Source organism: Cydia amplana, chromosome 7 (assembly GCF_948474715.1).
Source record: "Cydia amplana chromosome 7, ilCydAmpl1.1, whole genome shotgun sequence".
NCBI classification, from domain to species: Eukaryota; Metazoa; Arthropoda; class Insecta; order Lepidoptera; family Tortricidae; genus Cydia; species Cydia amplana.
Genome location: NC_086075.1, coordinates 13,073,122 through 13,092,197, shown reverse-complemented (window position 1 = coordinate 13,092,197; position 19,076 = coordinate 13,073,122). Strand labels below are relative to the sequence as shown.

At 37.7% G+C, this 19,076-nt stretch overlaps 2 protein-coding genes across 2 annotated transcripts; both read right to left on the bottom strand.

The window, feature by feature from the left end:
* Window positions 1-1,501: 1,501 nt before the first annotated feature.
* LOC134649542 (uncharacterized) lies at window positions 1,502-10,429 on the bottom strand. The gene is made up of 17 exons (XM_063504310.1): window positions 10,157-10,429; window positions 9,808-9,840; window positions 9,499-9,635; window positions 8,929-9,193; window positions 8,621-8,650; window positions 8,326-8,465; window positions 7,027-7,297; window positions 6,803-6,829; window positions 6,456-6,592; window positions 5,790-6,087; window positions 5,351-5,532; window positions 4,986-5,122; window positions 4,533-4,699; window positions 3,766-3,890; window positions 2,942-3,059; window positions 2,427-2,557; window positions 1,502-1,730 (listed from the first exon to the last, which is right to left on the bottom strand). The coding sequence occupies exons 1-17, from the start codon at window positions 10,299-10,301 to the stop codon at window positions 1,533-1,535; spliced, it is 2,541 nt and encodes an 846-aa protein (XP_063360380.1). The 5' UTR covers window positions 10,302-10,429; the 3' UTR covers window positions 1,502-1,532.
* LOC134649772 (C3 and PZP-like alpha-2-macroglobulin domain-containing protein 8) lies at window positions 10,328-15,143 on the bottom strand. The gene is made up of 6 exons (XM_063504600.1): window positions 14,976-15,143; window positions 12,826-12,962; window positions 11,798-12,065; window positions 11,416-11,472; window positions 10,765-10,933; window positions 10,328-10,424 (listed from the first exon to the last, which is right to left on the bottom strand). The coding sequence occupies exons 1-6, from the start codon at window positions 15,034-15,036 to the stop codon at window positions 10,328-10,330; spliced, it is 789 nt and encodes a 262-aa protein (XP_063360670.1). The 5' UTR covers window positions 15,037-15,143.
* Between the last annotated feature and the right edge of the window lie 3,933 nt (window positions 15,144-19,076).

Here is a 19,076-nt window from a genome sequence, read left to right as displayed (position 1 = left end):
TTTTGCTTAGGTGGGAGCTAGATGATCGAATTTTATTACCATTAGCGTGCCGCGCACTGTAGCGTAATCACAGTAATTATACGTTTATTGGGTTTTACTTCAAAGACGACATAACAGGAAAAACATCCTAAAAATAATATATTTGTTACTGTAGTAAACTAACGCTGCTGCTGTTATTTTTTATAAGTCGAAGTAATTGAGCTAGTTATGTAGAAGGCCATTTCTTCTGTCGCAAGTTTCACGCGGCGCGCCATACTTATCCTTTGCGTCAAAATGTATGTAAAATAGCGTCCAAAACTGTCATTTTTGGGACACATTTTTTTCCTTTTGTAATCGATATATTCCTCTTAATTCTGAGTAGAAATAACCCAAAACTTGATGGTTTTTCGAATAAAAGTAAATGGTACACTTGTTCTGAAAATGCTACACGAGTTTTTTCTCTAAGTATTTCATTGCCATTTTTTTATAGACTTTTCATCACACTTGCGCAGTAAGCGTGCTATTTCACGCAATTCCATTTTACTCCCACGGGAGTTATAGCTTTTTTTTTTAATAATGTCACTAACTTATACGAACCAAGTAAGTTCTAAGTAACAACGCGCCAAAAGTATCAACCCACCATTTATAATTTTTAGAAATTACATTACACAATTACATTACAGTTCGCGTTCAAAAGTATTTGCCACAATCTAAAGGTCTTACACTACATATAGAGACTTTTGACGTGTAGGTAATTTGATCCTATACTATTACTAATTCTCACTGTAAAACTTTAAATAAAATTGTTCACCTACAGAAAACTCTTACCACCTTGTACTTGTTTTCAAGTTATAGACCGGGTAGCGACTCTTTGTTTACTTACCCCAGTTCGAGTAACAGGAAATTACTTTATGCATCGTAAATTAAAAATTAAACAAGCAAGAAAGACCTTGATCTGTCCCGACAGAGCTTGGAGGATGTTTTATGAAAGAAACATTTAAAGAATTTTCTGAACACTCCTGAATACTGACCAAACAAGGGATATATTACGATATGACATATAATAAAATTATATAAACAGGTGATATAATTATACATATTTGGCGATATCTTTGGTGAGATATTTGTATGATACAAATAATAATAATGTCGGCTACATGGAATCTTGTTTCTTCAAGTTGCCGAGTTACCGGTTTAACATTTAGTTATAACAATTTTAAATTAACTGAGGTTAACTTAATGTACAATAAAATACCACAAATAATTTGATAAGTCCATATATTTTTTAAATAACTTAATTATTACGAGTACTTATTAAGGCGTAACAAACAAAAATGTAAGTATGTTTTGGCTAAAAGGCTTTTGTATTTTATTTTATTTATTAAGGCGTAAACCCACTATAGCAAGTGCTGTACCTACATTACTATACTACATGACTGTTATCGGCAGCATATCGTCATGTCAAACATAGCAAAAGTGTACATTTTATTACGAAATTAAAATTAAAAATCTCTTCACTGCAGTGGGCCAACCCTTTCCAAAGTTCTAATGAATCACAACGCAACAACTTTCACGTAGTCGACCAGCAGCTTTGGCAGTTCCCACGTATCGTGCCAGGTGTCGATGTCGTTCCAGAAGTTCAGGGTTGCCTTCGACGCGCGGTCCTTCCACGGCTTCTTGTGGTCCTTGGACACGCACGCGTCGGGGAACTCCGTGTGGCCTCCGACTGCCAACCCTAGGGTTATGTAAAACTGAAACCAAAAAATAATATATTAAGATACATTTGTTCGCATCAAGGTTCGAGATTTCTGTGTACGGCAATGTGCGGCGTAAGCGTTTTTGTACTGCGGGCTCAGCCCGGTTCCATTTTTATCGATTATCACTATGCCCGTCACTTTCGCACTTACATACTTGTTAGAATGTGACAGGCATGGTGATAAACGATAAAAATGCGACCGTGCTACTAGGGCTGAATAGGCTTGTGCCCCACAGGTGGGATTCCGCCTTCGGAGTTGATTTCTGGGAATGAAAATTCGCTTTCCATGATATCCATATCGGCTTCAAATCATTCATAAAGTCTAACTGTAAACGATGGCAATAACGTACAGTAGGTATACCTACTACCTACTATAGTACACCTCAATTTCTAATACCAGTAACGCCTTTGGTGATAATTGTTCCGCGAAAATACCTCTGTGTATTTTAAACCTAGCCCGGGCTCTATTTGGATTATAGTATTTATAGGCAGATGATATGATTTGAGTGTAGAAAAGTATGTCGTCATAGTTGTTGAAAAAAAGAACTTTTTGCCGGTATTTGCTTCAATTAACACAATGAATCAAATTCGGGCGAACCGGATTTATTCGACGGTATGTAAAGTTACTTAACAAGGATAAAGAGACTTTTTCTTAAGCCATAATTTTTCCCTAATCGGACTTATTGCTTACGTGGTCGTCAAACGGAGCCATGCCCGTTTGTTGCGGACCAGCGCAGGTCTTTGGCAGACTCGCGCGCAGACCATCTCTCCCTGGCTCGATGCGCCCGTACTCCTCACCATCCACCGACATGATCAAACTCTCTGCAAACATAAAATATATCAACGTTCACGTTTACTAAATGAATCATAATTTATTTCGACATAAACATTGGAAATTGAGGAGACAACTTATATAAAAAAAATATGTAAGTATATATATTGAGGAATCTCCAGGGATTCATTAATCAAGATAGCAAGACCTGTGTCTATAAAAAAAAAAGTTGCCGCCGTAGAAGTAGGTACCTACATACGTGTGCTAAACGTATGTATGGAAGCCTAATGAAATCACAGAAATCAACAATATTTTATTATATAAGGTACAAATTCCTCGTCCTTATTGTGTTTTCAAATAAGTTCCAACTGTTTTTTTATTTAGTTAGTCTCGACAATGAATTAGTGGGTAAAATAATATATATCCTCCCTCACCCGGGGTCCATTTGACGGAGTATACGTGGAAATCGTCGCCCCAATAGTTTTTAGATGCTTTGTCGACAAACAGCGCGTTGTGACACTTGGTGTCTATCACGGGGCCACTATATAGTACCTAAAATAAAATAACATTATTTATAGAGTCTCTTTGGAAAGAGAAGACTCGTGGAATATATCCGTATGGGGGCCAAAACATTCCACGACTCTTCTCTTTCCGAACATACTCTATAAGCGATTATGATTATGAATATTATTTATTATCTTTGATCTAACTTGAGGGCATTTTGGTCGTACACTTAGACATCAAAATTATATCTAAATGATATAATTTAATTACGTCCGTACTTGCCCGTACGTGTATTGACGCGAGCGAGGCGCATGAGCGAATGAAAACAAAATGACATAATTTTGATGCCAAAATTTAAGTTTGAATTGGCCTACTATTATTATCAATATTATCATACCGTCGGGTGTAAACCAAAACTAATTAATTACCTACCACCACAAGTTCATAGTCACAGTGAACCATATTAGTATCAAAAGAAGGTCGATTTTCGTATAATTCTTTTTTAGTAATTATTGAGTTTTGGCTGTCACTTAAAGTGTTATTCACTGTGTTATTCAATAGAACTTGCTAACTATGTAAACAAACCGCCATACTAAAATTGACACTGAATGTCAAATTACTAGCAACTTTTGTTTACATAGTTCGCAAGTTCTATTGAATGACACTTTAGTAACAATTATTTCAGTTTGTGTCAGGTTAGTTAAAAACTTACAAATAGAGGTAATTATTCTTGCCCTACTTTCCTATTGCATACCTTATTTCCAAACTGAGTAGTGCCCTTTGTGAGATCTAAGTTTCCACGTGCACACGCTATCTTCAGCATCCCCGAGTTCTTAGTTCCATACACATATTTCTTTATCAGCGGCTCTAGCAATATCTCTGGAAAAAGGATACATTCAAAACGATCAATATTCCCGTCCTATACAGGGTGTCTCTGACTATGGAGCTTTAAATCCAGGGCTCGATTCTACTCGCTAAACTGAGCTACTTTTATTATGGCACCAACCCCGAAATCCCGAAAATTTTTTTTACTTTTTCATACATTTTGGCTGATCAGATGTCAACGTTTTCTATGGAAAAGCCAAAAAAAATCCCCGATTTTAGGGTTGGTCCCATAGTAAAAGTAGCTCAGTTTAGCGAGTAAAATCAAGCCCTGGATTTAAAGCCCCATGGTCAAAGACACCATGTATACCGACTGAACCAGTGACAATTAATAGTTTGGCTGAAAGACGCTGTGTAACAATTGAAGGGTCTCAACTATTTCCCAAAAAGTTTTAAGTTTGCCCGCATTTTCGTTAGTCATAATTCATTTGGTTCAGAAACGCGTCACTTTTCAGGATTGCCATAAAACAAACCTAACCTAACCTATCTATGACAACCTTACGAAAATCCTGAAAAGTTAACGGTTTCAGTTTTATGACTAATGATAATATGACAAACATGACCTAAAACTTTATGGGAAAGACAGGGACCCCTACAATTGATAATAAACCTATATTTATATGAATGGTTGAAGCCTACCTGGATAAATCCAATCGCCTTGAGGTAATTTCGCTCGAACACTGATGATACCATACGTAAAAGCAAAACTAGATTTGCTGATGAGACGACCTCCCACCACCGGTGGTATGATGGACGCGCCATCGCTAGCTTCTATATGGCACGAAGAAGACTGTCCCGATGTACATCTTAAAACATAAGTGTTGTTAAAGTAAAAAGCTTAGGGCAAAAACACGTTTGGTTTAACCGATTACTAGACCGCCTCTATTTTGAGGTCACATATTTGGCTAATTAGTTGCCAAGCGGACCCCAGGCTCCCATGACCCGTGGCAAAATGCCAGGACAACGCGAGGAAGAAGAGAGATATTTGGCTAATTTTCTTTAAATTTTCAGTTAGTCCAACTAGGAGCAAGTCATTTGATTTTTATTTACTGTCGCTATTACAAAGAAGTGTCTAAGCTCAGATTTACTTACCCATTATATAGATCCAAGGAGCCATATAAGCTGTAGTAAGTGAAACCAGGCTGGACCTGCTGCAATGCAGGTGTAATGCGGAGGTACCCATTTTTCACGGAAACTGTGAAGCGTTGGTATGACACGAAAGGAAGCTCCTAAAAACAAAGGGTTTGTACAGAGGATGGACACGAATAGTTAATAGTTAACATGGCCAAGAAAAGTTTATGGATTTTTACTGCCTGATTTGCCAATTGAAATAAATAATTTTGGCAGTAATTTTAATGCAATAGGAGATAAAAGATCATAAGAGATTTTTGGTCAAGATTTGATAAAGATATCCACGAAGACTATTAGGGCTCTCGAAGATGTCAGTTGGCACTCACAGGGTGGTCAATGGGCACGTACTGCTGGATCTGCCACACATCTTCACGCAGGGCGTCGAAGTTCTCCTCGAAGACGACCTGCCCTGCACAGGCGGTGCCCGTGAACAGGCGCGTCTGCGTCGGCGCGCACACTGCCGGCGCCGGAGTTTCCGCTGGCAGCACAAGCGGGATTACTACTGGCCCTTGAAGGAGAATAGGCAAATTTCAGTAGACATATCAGTTTGTGTTCTGATGGTTTTGAGAAGGCAAGTTCTTGGTGCTAGAAATTGCTATAAGCCGATCTAAACATTCCAAACCGGAGAGAGGTTAATCGAAGATAATTAGTATTAAATAACTACATCCGTTGGTTAGAGTAGCAGAATGGAGCATTCGCAAGTTCAATGATTGAAGCAATACATTTTCCATCTATTATTTTGATTTAAGTTGTATAAAGACTTACTGTGGCTAACTCGATCATCAATAGTAGAAGATCCGAGTTTCCAAGTCCCGCTAGACCCGAAACCGGTGTGCACGCCCAAGTAGCTAACAGGGAATGGATCAGGGTCTTGCCACTTCAAAAAGGGGCTCGTTTCTCCCTCCCGCCCAGCCATAACGTTTCCCTTGTCCCAACTCATCCAGAAAGTACGGAAACCGGCGTCGTCTAAGATTTCTGGAGTCTGAACTTCATCTCTCTCAGGTGGTAGGCAGCATCTTTTTCTAATCACGCTCTTTGAGTTAGCCCAACCACCAATGACGATCTGCAATGTGACCAATGCACAAAATCACTTAACTGAACTGATGAAACGCACGCAAAGTGCAACGCACGACTGTCTTTTCGGTGTCGTATCTTCAACTCAGGTCATTGTCTATGAACTTTGATTTCGACCAAGACTTTAAATTTTTTAATACATGAATTATACATGAATTAGGATATATCTCCGGTTTTACACCATAAATCGTCTGCAATAGACGCTATAAGGCCAAAGATAGCTGTTACTAAATTTTTCTCGGTGACTGTTCTTAGTAACGTAACATTTTTTTTTGCAGTTAGTCAGATTGTTGAAAATTGCTTGTCACCTAAATAATCCGAACCCATTACTGTATCTAAGAATAAGTAGGTACTTACCTCATACATAGGGTCAGTGTCCTGGGGCCCTGATGTAAGGCCAACGTGGACGTCGTTGCGAGCCCGCACTTTGAAATACAGCGATGTACTTGATATCGGGAAGTACTGGTACTGGAGGCTATCACCAGTCACAATCTCTGGAATTGAATTGAATTGAATTGAATTTGATATTAAATGCCTGGTACCCTAATTTGTGACTAGAGGGCTCAATTTGTCTACTTAATTAACAGATTATATAGGTACTTTTACGAATCGGTTATTTAAGGTCAAAATGGGAAACACTACACTATAAATAGGAATAGATGATTATAATACTCGTAATAATTGAATGAGTATTGAGTACTTACGTTCTTCAGCGTTGTTACGAGATTCATCTGAAAAATAATTCAAAAAATTAATCCAAGAATTAGAATTAGGGAAATATTAATTTCTTCATTGTTCAACATATTTTTTCATATAAATAAGACTAAATATTTGAAAGCTGTAAAGAGATCCGAAAAGCTATTATAATTATTTTCAACAAAGGTTTGATCCCTGTGATTTAAGGGATCTAATGTTAAGTGAAACTGACTTTTGATTTTCCAAGTGCCAGTTGATCCAAATCCAGTGTGTAATCCCATATGGGTCACACGTATGGGGTTCAAATCGTCCCATGACATAAACGCCCTCTTCGAGCCTTCCTGTCCAACCGAGATTTTTCCATTCTTCCAGCGCACCCAGAAACCGCGGTCCTGATACTCATTCAAGTAATTTGGTGTCGAAACTTCGTCCTTTTCAACTTTTTGGTAGCAATATTTCTTTCTGATTACGCTCTTTGTATTTCCCCAACCTCCAATAACAATCTGAAAATAATTTACAGTACATATGGTGCTACTTTCCCGCACTAGTGCGTAAAATAGCACTTTTCGTGCTATGTCAAAAGTTTAAAGGGCCATATGTACTGTAAAACGTTGTACGATACACGTGCGAATAGGTACCTAATTCGCAACTCGTGGCGATTTAAAACACTCCCTTCGGTCGTGTTTTAATTTATCGCCACTCGTTTCGAATATCCTCTTTTTCGCACTTGTATCGGTAATAACTATTACAGTACATATGGTGCTACTTTCCCGCACTAGTGCGTAAAATAGCACTTTTCGTGCGATGTCAAAAGTTTAAAGGGCCATATGCACTGTAAAACGTACGATACACGTGCGAATAGGTAATTCGCAACTCATGTCGATTTAAAACACTCCCTTCGGTCGTGTTTTAATTTATCGCCACTCGTTTCGAATTTCCTCTTTTCCGCACTTGTATCGTAAATAACTATTACAATCACCTCTTGAATCTCTTGATGTCCAGTGACTTACAAAATTGCATAGACACATTATAAATAAATAAATTCGTTCATGCAAATTCGCCGCTGGTTGTACAGTTGTTGATATTTGACATACTTCAATATAATTATAAGTAAGTACTCCTGAACAAAATTAACTTGAATAGGTATTTAAATTCAACTTAAATATATCACAATCTTATATTACAGGTTAACTTTTATCTAAAATCAAAACTAATCTTAAAGCTCCAGGGAACCTGATCAGTCTGACACTTAAGTATCAAACCACCGAAAGTTGTAAAATCTACACAACATATATATAAAGTTAAGTTAAGCAAGGTTCATATCGCAAACAGGCCAGGCGGCCTAGCCAAGGTGACAATCGTTATCGCTTCGCCATCGAATCGCTTTGTGTCTCTCTATCACTCTTCCATATAAGTGTGACAGTGACAGTTGCGTTTCGATCGCTACGGAGCGTAAGCGATTGGCGTGTTGGCTACGCGGCCTGATTAGACGTTTGATTTTGACGCACACCCCGAAAACTTTCGTACCTACCTCATACATGGGGTCTGTTTCGCGGGGTTCTGAGAAAAGACCGACATGGACATCGTTATTTGCCCGCACCTTGAAGTTCACTGAGCGACCCGATATTTGGAAAAACTGATACTCTGTGTTATCTCCCGTAGGTAACAAAGCTGAAATGACATAACATTAACACATAACATGATAAATGATATAACATGTAAGTATTTAACAATTTGTATTGTGTAAATAGGACGTAAGTACGATTCTCGAAAGCAACTAACGATTTCGGTTATAACTCTAATGAGTATAGGGCTTCAGAACTCACATTTGCTTCCTTCGCCGTTTTGTAAATTATCTGGAAATTAAAGACATACTCGTAAGTACTATACATTTTTAATATATCGAAATCATTACATAGGATATACATACAGTCGTGATTCAGCTTTTTGTTGCAAGAATTATTGAGATATGTAAATTTTTATTTATAAATAGTTTAAGGTTGCTAATCGAAATGCATTAGTTAGAGTCTGTGCGGAAAGAGAAGAGTCGTGGAATGTATGGGGTCCAATACATTCCACGACTCTTCTCTTTCCGAACAGACTCTATCTCTCATGACAGATATTGTAAGCTTACCAATATCCCACAAGCCAGTAGCTCCAAAGCCAGTATGCACGCCGAAATAGGATACCGACATGGGCTCCAGATCAAGCCAAGTCATAAAGGGCTTGGCCTCGCCCTGGCGCCCCACCAGGATCGTGGCGCTCTCCCACCTGACCCAGAAGCCGCGGTATTCGCTCCCGCCCAAAATGTTCGGGGTTTGGATTTCTTCTCTCTCCCATGGGAAGCAGCTTCTCCTTCTTATTACGCTTTTTGTGTTCGACCATCCTCCGATAACGATCTAAAAAGAGAATAAGTAATAGTTGACAAACGTAATTAGTACACCTCTTCTTTTTTCTTCTTCCCTCATTGCTAAATGCTAAGGATCGCGATATGCAGTTTAAATTCCTTCAAAACCGCCTTTGTCCCAGTGAATGTGTCCTAAAGGGGCAATTAACACTGTAATAATACCATGATGCCAACCGCGGAAAATGCCGAGAAATCGTACGGCAAGCGACATCTGTGCCTGATGTCAACAGTTGACCACGACACTCTGCAAAGAGTACCTATAACGACACAGAAGAAGAAGAATGATAGCATAGGTACCTCATACATGGGTCCAGATTCCCGAGGTATGGAGGCAAGAGCGATGTGGGCGTCATTTCGCGCGTGCACTTTAAACTTTGTCGAGGTGCCGTACACAGGGAAGAATTGGTATTGCACGTTATCTTCCGTAAACACATCTGAAATCAAATTCATGTATGAGCTAAAGAGATTGTTTCTGTACTAACTACTTTACCTTCAGGAATTATGAACTATCAAGACATGCAACTAACATTGCATAAAAAGTAAAAATAGAAAAATCGACTGCCTCTGGCGTGACTCAATATCGCGGCCTCGGGATACCACACTTACCGTTATCGATATTCTTTGGCTCAGAAGGGACATCTGAAAAATAATTTTAGAAAGATATAGTATACCTAATAAGAAGAGAACTATGCGATTAAAATTACCACAAAACGTAAAAAAAGTTTTACTGTTTAACTGAATTTATTGAAACTGTAGCATACTCTTATACTCTGTAGCTGTAAGAACACGAGATCGGTTTTTCCAACAGTAGGTAACTAGAACTACCTCTAGCCGCCGGTAAATTTATGCCAAAGGCGATTTTATCGACGCCTGCGCGATTCTATGGCATTGGGAATAATTTATTTAAGACTAAACAAAAGAAAGAAAAAGACTATTAGACCAAAATTATATTTACTATCGATCTTCCAAGTGCCAGTTGACCCGAAACCAGTGTGAACTCCCACGAAAGCGACCTTGAAAGGATCAGGATCGTGCCACGACAAGAACGGACTGGCTTCCTCTATTTTCCCGACCTGAACGATGCCATTGTCCCATTTCATCCAGAACCCGCGGTATTCATCTTTGTTCAAGAACTGAGGCGTCGCAAGACCGTCCTTCTCTTGTTGCTCGCAATATCTTCGTCGGATTGCGCTTTTAGAGTTTTCCCAACCGCCAATGACGATCTGAAAATTATGTTACAATTAAAATAGTTAATGATTTTGATGAAAGCTGTAATTTAGAACATGGATTTCTAAATTACGGCCCGCGGGGAAATGAGCCGCAATTTATATAGCTGAGTAGGTAGGTAGACTCCGTCATCGTCATCACCATCAACATACCATCAACAGCTACCCCACACTTTTGGACGACAAGACGTATTTTACACTTAGTTAACAAGAGGGCTAATTTAGACGGTGCGAGAACTCGCATGCGAGTTTCATTACATTGCGTCATTTGATCGGTCAGCTGAATTGATGTCACCTCAATGGTCCGCAGTGTCACTAAAATCGTATACGAGCTCGCGCGCCGTCTAAATCAGCCCTAAGTTTGTAACTTGCCTCGTACATTGGGCCGGACTCCCACGGGTGGCTGGAGAGCGCAATATGAGCATCGTTGCCTGCGCGCACCTTGATGCGAAGCATATTGCCCGACACCGGGAAGAACTGGTACTTATTACTATCGCCCGTTTTCACTGGAAACAAATTAAATCCAAATTACTTTGCAGTATTTCTTAGAATAAAAGGCTTTTTTTATTTTTTATTTTATTTTATTTATTTCTTAGATATCTTGGAGAAATTTTTTAAAGTACTAATTATAGAGGATGCAAAACAGTATTACGAGTATTGCTTGTGCTCCTTATAATAAATATTTACGCTAAGTAAAAACTAATCAAATGAGTCCAGTTTTCCAAGGATACTTTATTAAATGTACATACTCGTACCAAGTGCTCCCGTCGTAGGAAGTTAATACTTATCATGGGTATCTTGCTTCCATAAACTGAAATAGATATCATATACGAAAGAAAAAATGACCAAGGCCTCCAGTGCCCAGGACTGCGATCAAATCAGACGCCATAACCACTAGACCACCCCTACTGGTCGAAATATCTCAAATAAATCCTATGTACCTACTCTTACTCCCATAGCCGTACTCATAGAAAATCATTATACGTACCTTGTAATTGTTCATGCTCATCATCATTTCTTACGTCAATGTCTTCAAAAGATGCATCTGTGAGTTTAGAAAATAAATATTACCTATAATACACACAATCAAACATATACATTGAATATGCTACTTTTAATTAAATAAAAGAGGGCACAAAATGTTAGCTAATGTAATATGTAAAAAGTACGTATAGAGTATGTGCGGAAAGTCGTGGAATGTTGGGCCGCCATACATTCCACGACTTTCCGAATTCTCTTTTCTTTCCGAACAGACTCTTTACACTGATTGCAACGCAGTAGATACTCGAAAGACAACGTCAACCTTAATAAAGTACCTATTAAATAATATTTTTTCTTTGTACAAATTATTTCTATAAATAAACACATACTTTGTAACTTCCATACACCCTTTGACCCAAATCCAGTATGCACTCCTGCAGCAGCAATAGAGAAGGGCTCATTATCTCGCCATGAAAGGAACGCCTTCGTCTCGCCCTCGCGCCCAGCTGACACTATCCCGTTGTCCCAATGCACCCAGAAACCTCGGAACACATCCTCGCTGAGGTATTGCGGTGTCGGCTTTGCATCTTTTTCTTGAAATGAGCAAACCCTCTTTCTGATCACGCTTTTTGTGTTTTCCCAGCCTCCGATGACAACCTGGAAATTGAGTAAAAATAATCATTATCACTACACTATACAGCCGTCGCATCTACTAATATCAAATTTCGTCTAAGACATAGGTGTATGTTTAAAAAAGTTTAAAAAATACTTCAGCGCTAGCTGTCATTCCCCTGAACCTAGGTACCAGTGGCGGCGCGTCAGACATATCCAGGGGCTAATTTGGCTTACATATTTCCTTTATAACTCTGCTCAAACGTCCAAAAACAGGCAAGCCGGTGGAAATCGGCTTTTATGGACGCGCCGCCACTGCTAGGTATAGTCAACATAAAAAGTAGGGGTCAGACTACGCGTCAAAATTATCTACCATTCTCTATCGGAGATGTGTATGTATAAAGAACAATTAAGATTATAAAATATATTTTTAAACGCGAACTGTAGAGATTTATCTCTATTTGTGAAAGTATTTTAGGGTGGCGGATACTTTTAGCGCGTTGTTTCATACGTAATTATTGATGCTGACTGTACCAAACAAGCCTGTATACAGGCTGGATTATAATTATTATTAACCTTTTAACCGCCAGCAATTTTTGATCGAGCGTGCTCGTGTCGCCACCGACAGTAATTGTACCACGGAGAGTAAGGTTGGCATAGTTACGGGAGTTATAAATGTGCTGTAAAAACCAAATCAGATCTTTGTCTTATTTATCAGACTGTGGCGAAATGAGCTGGATATGTAATGTCTTATATATCAGACTCTGGCGGTTAAAGGGTTAAAAACGAATTTATCGTTGTGTACCTCATAAAGAGGATCCGTCTCCCTTGGGTGCAAGGACAGCGCGATGTGGGCATCGTTGTGCGCGCGCACTTGTAACTGCACCGAGCTACCCACTACCGGGAAAAACTGGTACTGAAGGTTGTCCCCTGTTTCTACATCTGAAATTCATAAATACACTTTGACGAGGCTACTTTAAACAATGTATTGATGCCTAGGTTTGGTGAAAAACCCAGTACACATTCGGGGGTGGGCTTCGGAAGCCCGTGTTGATCGAAGGGGGTGGGAGTTGTGTTTAATCCCTAGTTTAATATGATATTTTAAAAAAACTGCCTAACCTTTTTCGTAAGAAATTCATGATTGCTAGAGTCAACGTCAGTGTCACAAAAACTAGAAAAGGAATAATGTTCATCCTCCGCTTAAGTGGTTTTATTTTGGGTATTGGAATTTCATCCTTTCTCAACAACTATTTCTTTAATGTGTGTGCTTATTATTATTTGACCTATCTTACTACAGGACAACCGAATATACAAGCGGTAAGCAACTTCTGCTCACCATGACCTAAACATATTTGTACCTATAAACCCATATATTTCGGATTGTGTTTTCCTTAAATCTAATCACATATAAAGTAAATTGCAGTTATTGTTCGTTCTCTGAACTCTTGACCGTTACACCTTTGACAACCTTTGTTATCGACGTTATAATGGCATTTGAGTAACGACTAATACAATTATTCAACAATATTATTATATTTGCTTTGTTTAGCCAGAGACCGGTTGCTTCATTTGTGATATCGATACATATCACTTGAGGAAAACAATACATTTTCCGTGCCCGTCGTATTACCCTTATTAGGCCGGTGTTTTAGTTTAGTTTCCTTATTTGTTAAATTGTTGGAGTATTTGTTACATTTCAGAATATTTTGGTTCAATATTGTTTTTTTAACTTACATCAATCCAACCGCGTGCGATTTTGACTTTGAACTTCAAACAAAAGTGTTCCATAAACAGTTAGTCGAATAGAACACGAAAGGCTCCTCGACGACGAGCATTTTGTTCGAAAGATCGGAGTCGCGACAAACTATTGCTAAGAGATTTGTGATTCCGATTCGATGAAAGTTTGTTCGAAACATCGGTATGTCGTAAAACTGTTGTTAAACGGAACGCTTATACAACACAGCTAGCTTTAGTACGACAAATTATAGATAAATTGATCGATTTTATTGAGCAGACTTGTATAACACAATTTTAGTGCGACAAATTATTGATCCAATGATACCGCTTTATAATTACCTATAGTAACACAACTTTAGTGGGAGTTTGAAATTATAGGTCGACTGATCGATTTTGCCACATAATTTCACAGCAGTATGAGGTGCTTAGTGACTTTCATATCGATTGTCAATTTGTCACTATGACAAGGTACAAAATGGTACTGAAATTAAATTATTTAACTGTACCTAATTATGTATTAAGTTTTGCCCAGGACGTAGAGGTCATTCCACCTAACAGAGGTTAACATCCTGCACTTTCTTGCAAAATTACTTGTTCCATAAACCAGTTGTCAAGAATCCGATGGCGTACCTACGTTTTGTATTTTGAAAAGCCAGATCTATATCAACACGGGAATTTTGAGGCAACTTAACCACAGTTTTAAGTCAAATTAATAAGTCAATTAGGTACTTCATTTCAACTGTCTTGAATCACAACAAAATACAACCTAATAAATATCAACCACATAAAAAATATCGACCTTACCAAGTAAACTTGAAGGTTGATAGTTTATTTCTATTCATATGAACTTGACTGTTGATAATTGTGGTAAAATAAATAAATAAGCTTCCTAAGTTTTCTGAAAACAGTGTAAATTCATCCAGAATGGAATTAGTTTCGCCTAAAGTTGTTAAGCGTCATTATTTTTAACTGTTTATTCATATTTTGATATTTATATTTTTTTATGAAATAAGCGAGTTGTGTGCCTTTTTAACATATTAATACAGTTTACTTTCAGTTAAAGTATTAAACAAACTTCCACTTTTAACCTAATAACTCCAATACTGTCAATAATTAAGCTATAATAGGTATGTATATTGATGAGATTTCTTTTTTTACTATCTCAAAAACGTTAATACTACTTAAAAATAAAAACAACATAGTAGTTAGTGTAGTTACCTTCTTGTCCACACACAAAGTTAAAAACAACAACAAGCACGACACACTCCACCGCACGCATCTTCACTTATCACTTTAGGCGGCTCTGGACTCGGCAACATTGACAACTAGAGTAACCACTAAAGTTTAAGACTAAACCAAGTTAAACGATTGGTTGAACGTTAAATCAATATGCTGAAGTAAACGAGGAAAGAAGAAGATGCAATTTTGTGGTCATCGTGCCTTAGCGTTTAAACCATTAATAAGACCTGTTTGCGATCGGCTGCGGGGAGGGGATCTCAGATCACGTTATACCGGTGTATATTAATAATATATACCTACAAATTCGTGATAACTGCCGTACAAATAATACAGATGCACATTTTAATAATTCGCATATGGAAACCTGGTTTAAAATTGCTTGTGTTGGAGACTTCATATATTATTCTGTTGCTTTGCTGTCATATAATATTAATGTGGGATGTTTGCCGATTTTTCCTCTAAACTTGAAAATGTTCGATCCACAGTTCGTTTTATTCGGCAATATTTACTTATTTACTATTCGTTTCGCATCACTTCTCTTTCATAAAAATAAATTAAAATGTATAAAAAATTATAAGTATACCTTAATAATTAATAGTTTTAGTCTCCATATACAGTGTGGGAAGATATCGATTAGTAGGTATAATAAAATAGGGAGTGTTTGTTTTTTTTTTTTTTAATTTTAGTTGGTTAGAGTCCCGGGCGAGGCAAGCGAGTTTTAGAAAATCTTTGAATGCAGTTTTGTTTCTTTTTAAAAATAAAGGAATGTCTCCTTTAAGTAAAATGAGCCAGCTTAAGGATTTAAGGTAGTTTCCCTCCAAGGCCCGACTTATCTTTCCACACTGGATATATTATAATCTCTATAAGACTCGGGAAGTATATTCAGACTTACGAGTCATCAGGTAATCACACGAATATTTGCCTTTACCTACTGACACTGCGTCACAATAGAAAAAGGCTGTGTTTTTTTTTTGTAATATTACCTACCTAATTTGATTCAATCCCATAATTATAAATTCATAAGTGGTCATCATAATTTTTGTGTAAACGAGTAGAAGAGATAACAATTAATTTAATTTTTCGTGTTATGTTGCCCACGGCTCACGCCACGCATCAAGCTTGCAGTGCGTTGCCGCCGTGCGTATATTTAGGTAAGTACCTATGATTACAATTGAAATTCAATTTTATGACGCTGCAATTAAGCTACTAATAGCTAGCTTCAATCAAACTAGCTTCAAGTAAATAATAAATTATAAAAATAAAATAAATAATAAGTAAATAATAAATTATATTTCATTTAATTTAAGCCGACGTTTGTAATACCGGAGACGTGATTATGTTTAAACATTGTTTTTATGATTTTCATGTTATTTTTATACGGCCGTGAGTAGGTACTAATCAGAATTACTGGCACACGCTGATTGGTGCTGAAGAAATCGAGTCATCGCATAAGTAAGGCATGTCGCTCGTTTACTCGTATTGGTGCGCGTAAGATGCCTATCAGTCGGATAACACAACTCAAGGTCGTATAAAAATGAGATGAAAACCATATAAAAATTTGAAATTGGAATTAGCCTCCAAATAGTCCAGATGCAGTGCTCTCATGAAATACACACTGGCTAACTCCGTTTACTCTAACATCGAGGGAGACAACATTTTGAGTCTTTTCACTTTTTCAACAGTTTCTAACATGACATTAAATATTATTGCGCACATTTCACAAACTACTGCTTTATGTATATATACTAGAAGTAAATTAATGAATTCAATTCACGAACAAAAACGAAGTATTCTAAACGAATAACATGATTAATTGATTATAGTATCATCATTATTGTGAGCTAGTGTTCTCTCCTCTGCTATGTCAAGCTTAATTTTAAGGTATACATATAGTAAGTATAATATGCTTACATTCAGACATTCATGCCAGCCTTTGGTTAATTCGCCATGCTCTAAAGAGCCTACCTACCTATAGATACCTACCGTTTTCCATGCCTCCATTTGCCGCTACAGAAAATTTAGGCGCAACGGCGGTCTGTGTGCCATGATCCTTATAATACGAGGGGCGTTCAAAATATTCTCGGTATTGATATCTTACGACCTCTTCTAAAATTTCTTTCGTTACTGGCCGCTAAGGTTTATTCATTGACATTAAAAAAAAGTATAATTCGAACCGAGATGGTCTTTTGTTTTTCTGCAATTGCTGAACAAACATGAACATCATGTGCGAATTGACAATGTTAACTAAATTAGAACATCGATGCGTGATAAAATTCTTGACAAAACAGGGTAAAAATCAAAAAACCATAAAAGAGGAAATGGATTGTGTTTACCGTGAGTCTGCTCCTTCTTTATCTACCATTCAAAAGTGGTCAAGCGAGTTTAAACGCGGAAGGGAGAGTATTGAAGATGACCCTAGACCTGGCCGGCCTGTAGTAGCTACTTCATAAGAAAATATTGATAAAGTGGAAAAACTTATATTGGAAGATGGTCGAGTGAAGGTAAAATCTATAGCACAAGTAACCAATCTCTCTATTGGTACCGTACATGATATTATACATGACCATCTTAATATGTCAAAAGTAAGTGCAAGATGGGTTCCGCGAATGCTGACTCGGCTTCAAAAAGACATGCGTGTAGCTTGTTGTTCCGATTTTATTGACCTGTGCGGTGAAAATCCTGATGAGGTGCTGCAAAGAATAGTTACTGGAGATGAAACCTGGGTTCATCATTATGACCCAGAGAGTAAACAAGAGTCCATGCAGTGGCACATTAAGGGTTCAGCTCATCCCAAGAAGTTCAAGGTCATCCCTTCAGCTGGCAAGGTCATGGCCACGATATTTTGGGATTGTGAAGGAGTATTACTAATCGATTATAAAGAAAAAGGTGTAAATATCACAGGACAGTACTACGCTAACATTCTACGTCAATTAAAGGATGTAATTAAAGAAAAGAGGCGAGGAAAGTTAACCAAAGGTATTCTGCTTCTGCATGACAACGCCCCCGTCCATACTGCTCATATTGCCAAGGCAGCTATTGTTGAATGTGGGTTTAAAACTGTTACTCACCCACCGTATAGTCCGGACTTAGCCCTCAGCGACTTCTTTTTGCTCCCCAATCTTAAAAAGGATCTGCGTGGAAATAAATTTTCTGACGATGAAGCATTGAAGGCGGCAGTGGAGGAGCATTTTTACACGAAAGATAAAAAATATTTTTACGAGGGATTAAAAAAAATAATTGATCGATCTTTTAAGTGTATGAACATAGGGGGGGAGTATATTGAAAAATAAAAATATCAAACTTTTCGTACTTGTTTGTTTTCATTCTCATACCGAGAATATTTTGAATACCCCTCGTACTTTATTTCAGCAGTAGGTTTTGGCTTTTCAAATAACAAAAATAGTAACATGACTTTCTTCTTCTTATTTAATAGCTGTTTGTTCTTGTTCTTATTTATTTATTTAACTCCTTATCCTTCTGGTATGATACGACCTGAGGGCCTACCGAGAACCACGTTCGACGTGTTGCCTCCCTGTCACACATACGTACGAATTTACAAGTGCGACAGAGAGGCAACACGTCGAACGTGGTTCGCGGTAGGCCCTCTGAACCTTTTCTTGTATTTGGTTGAAATAATTTTTCCTCGGTCTTCCTCTTCTTCTCTTTCCCTCATACATAATTATCGTGATTTTAGTTACGTGTTCATCATGACATTCTACTATAACTTTTTCTTTTAAGTGCACACCAGTGTGAGCTTTTAAAATTACCATTCTCATTCCTTCTACTACAAAAGCACTGGATTTTTTAGTTTGCCTCATTTGTTGCCTGTTGAAGCTCAGTGGCGATGGCGCCTTCAATAATTTTCTATAATTTTATGTCGGACTGTACTTTCGCATTTATAATAATTATTTGTAAGTAGGGATTTATTTTTCTCATTTGTACTATTATTGCCAACCTCACATCAGATCTTTTAAGATAGTTTAAAATGTATTAGGTAGGTACATAACATATAGCGTCACAATACCGAATGCTAATGACAAAACTAGTTAAACTTCCATTTTTAAGGAAATTCATTATGAT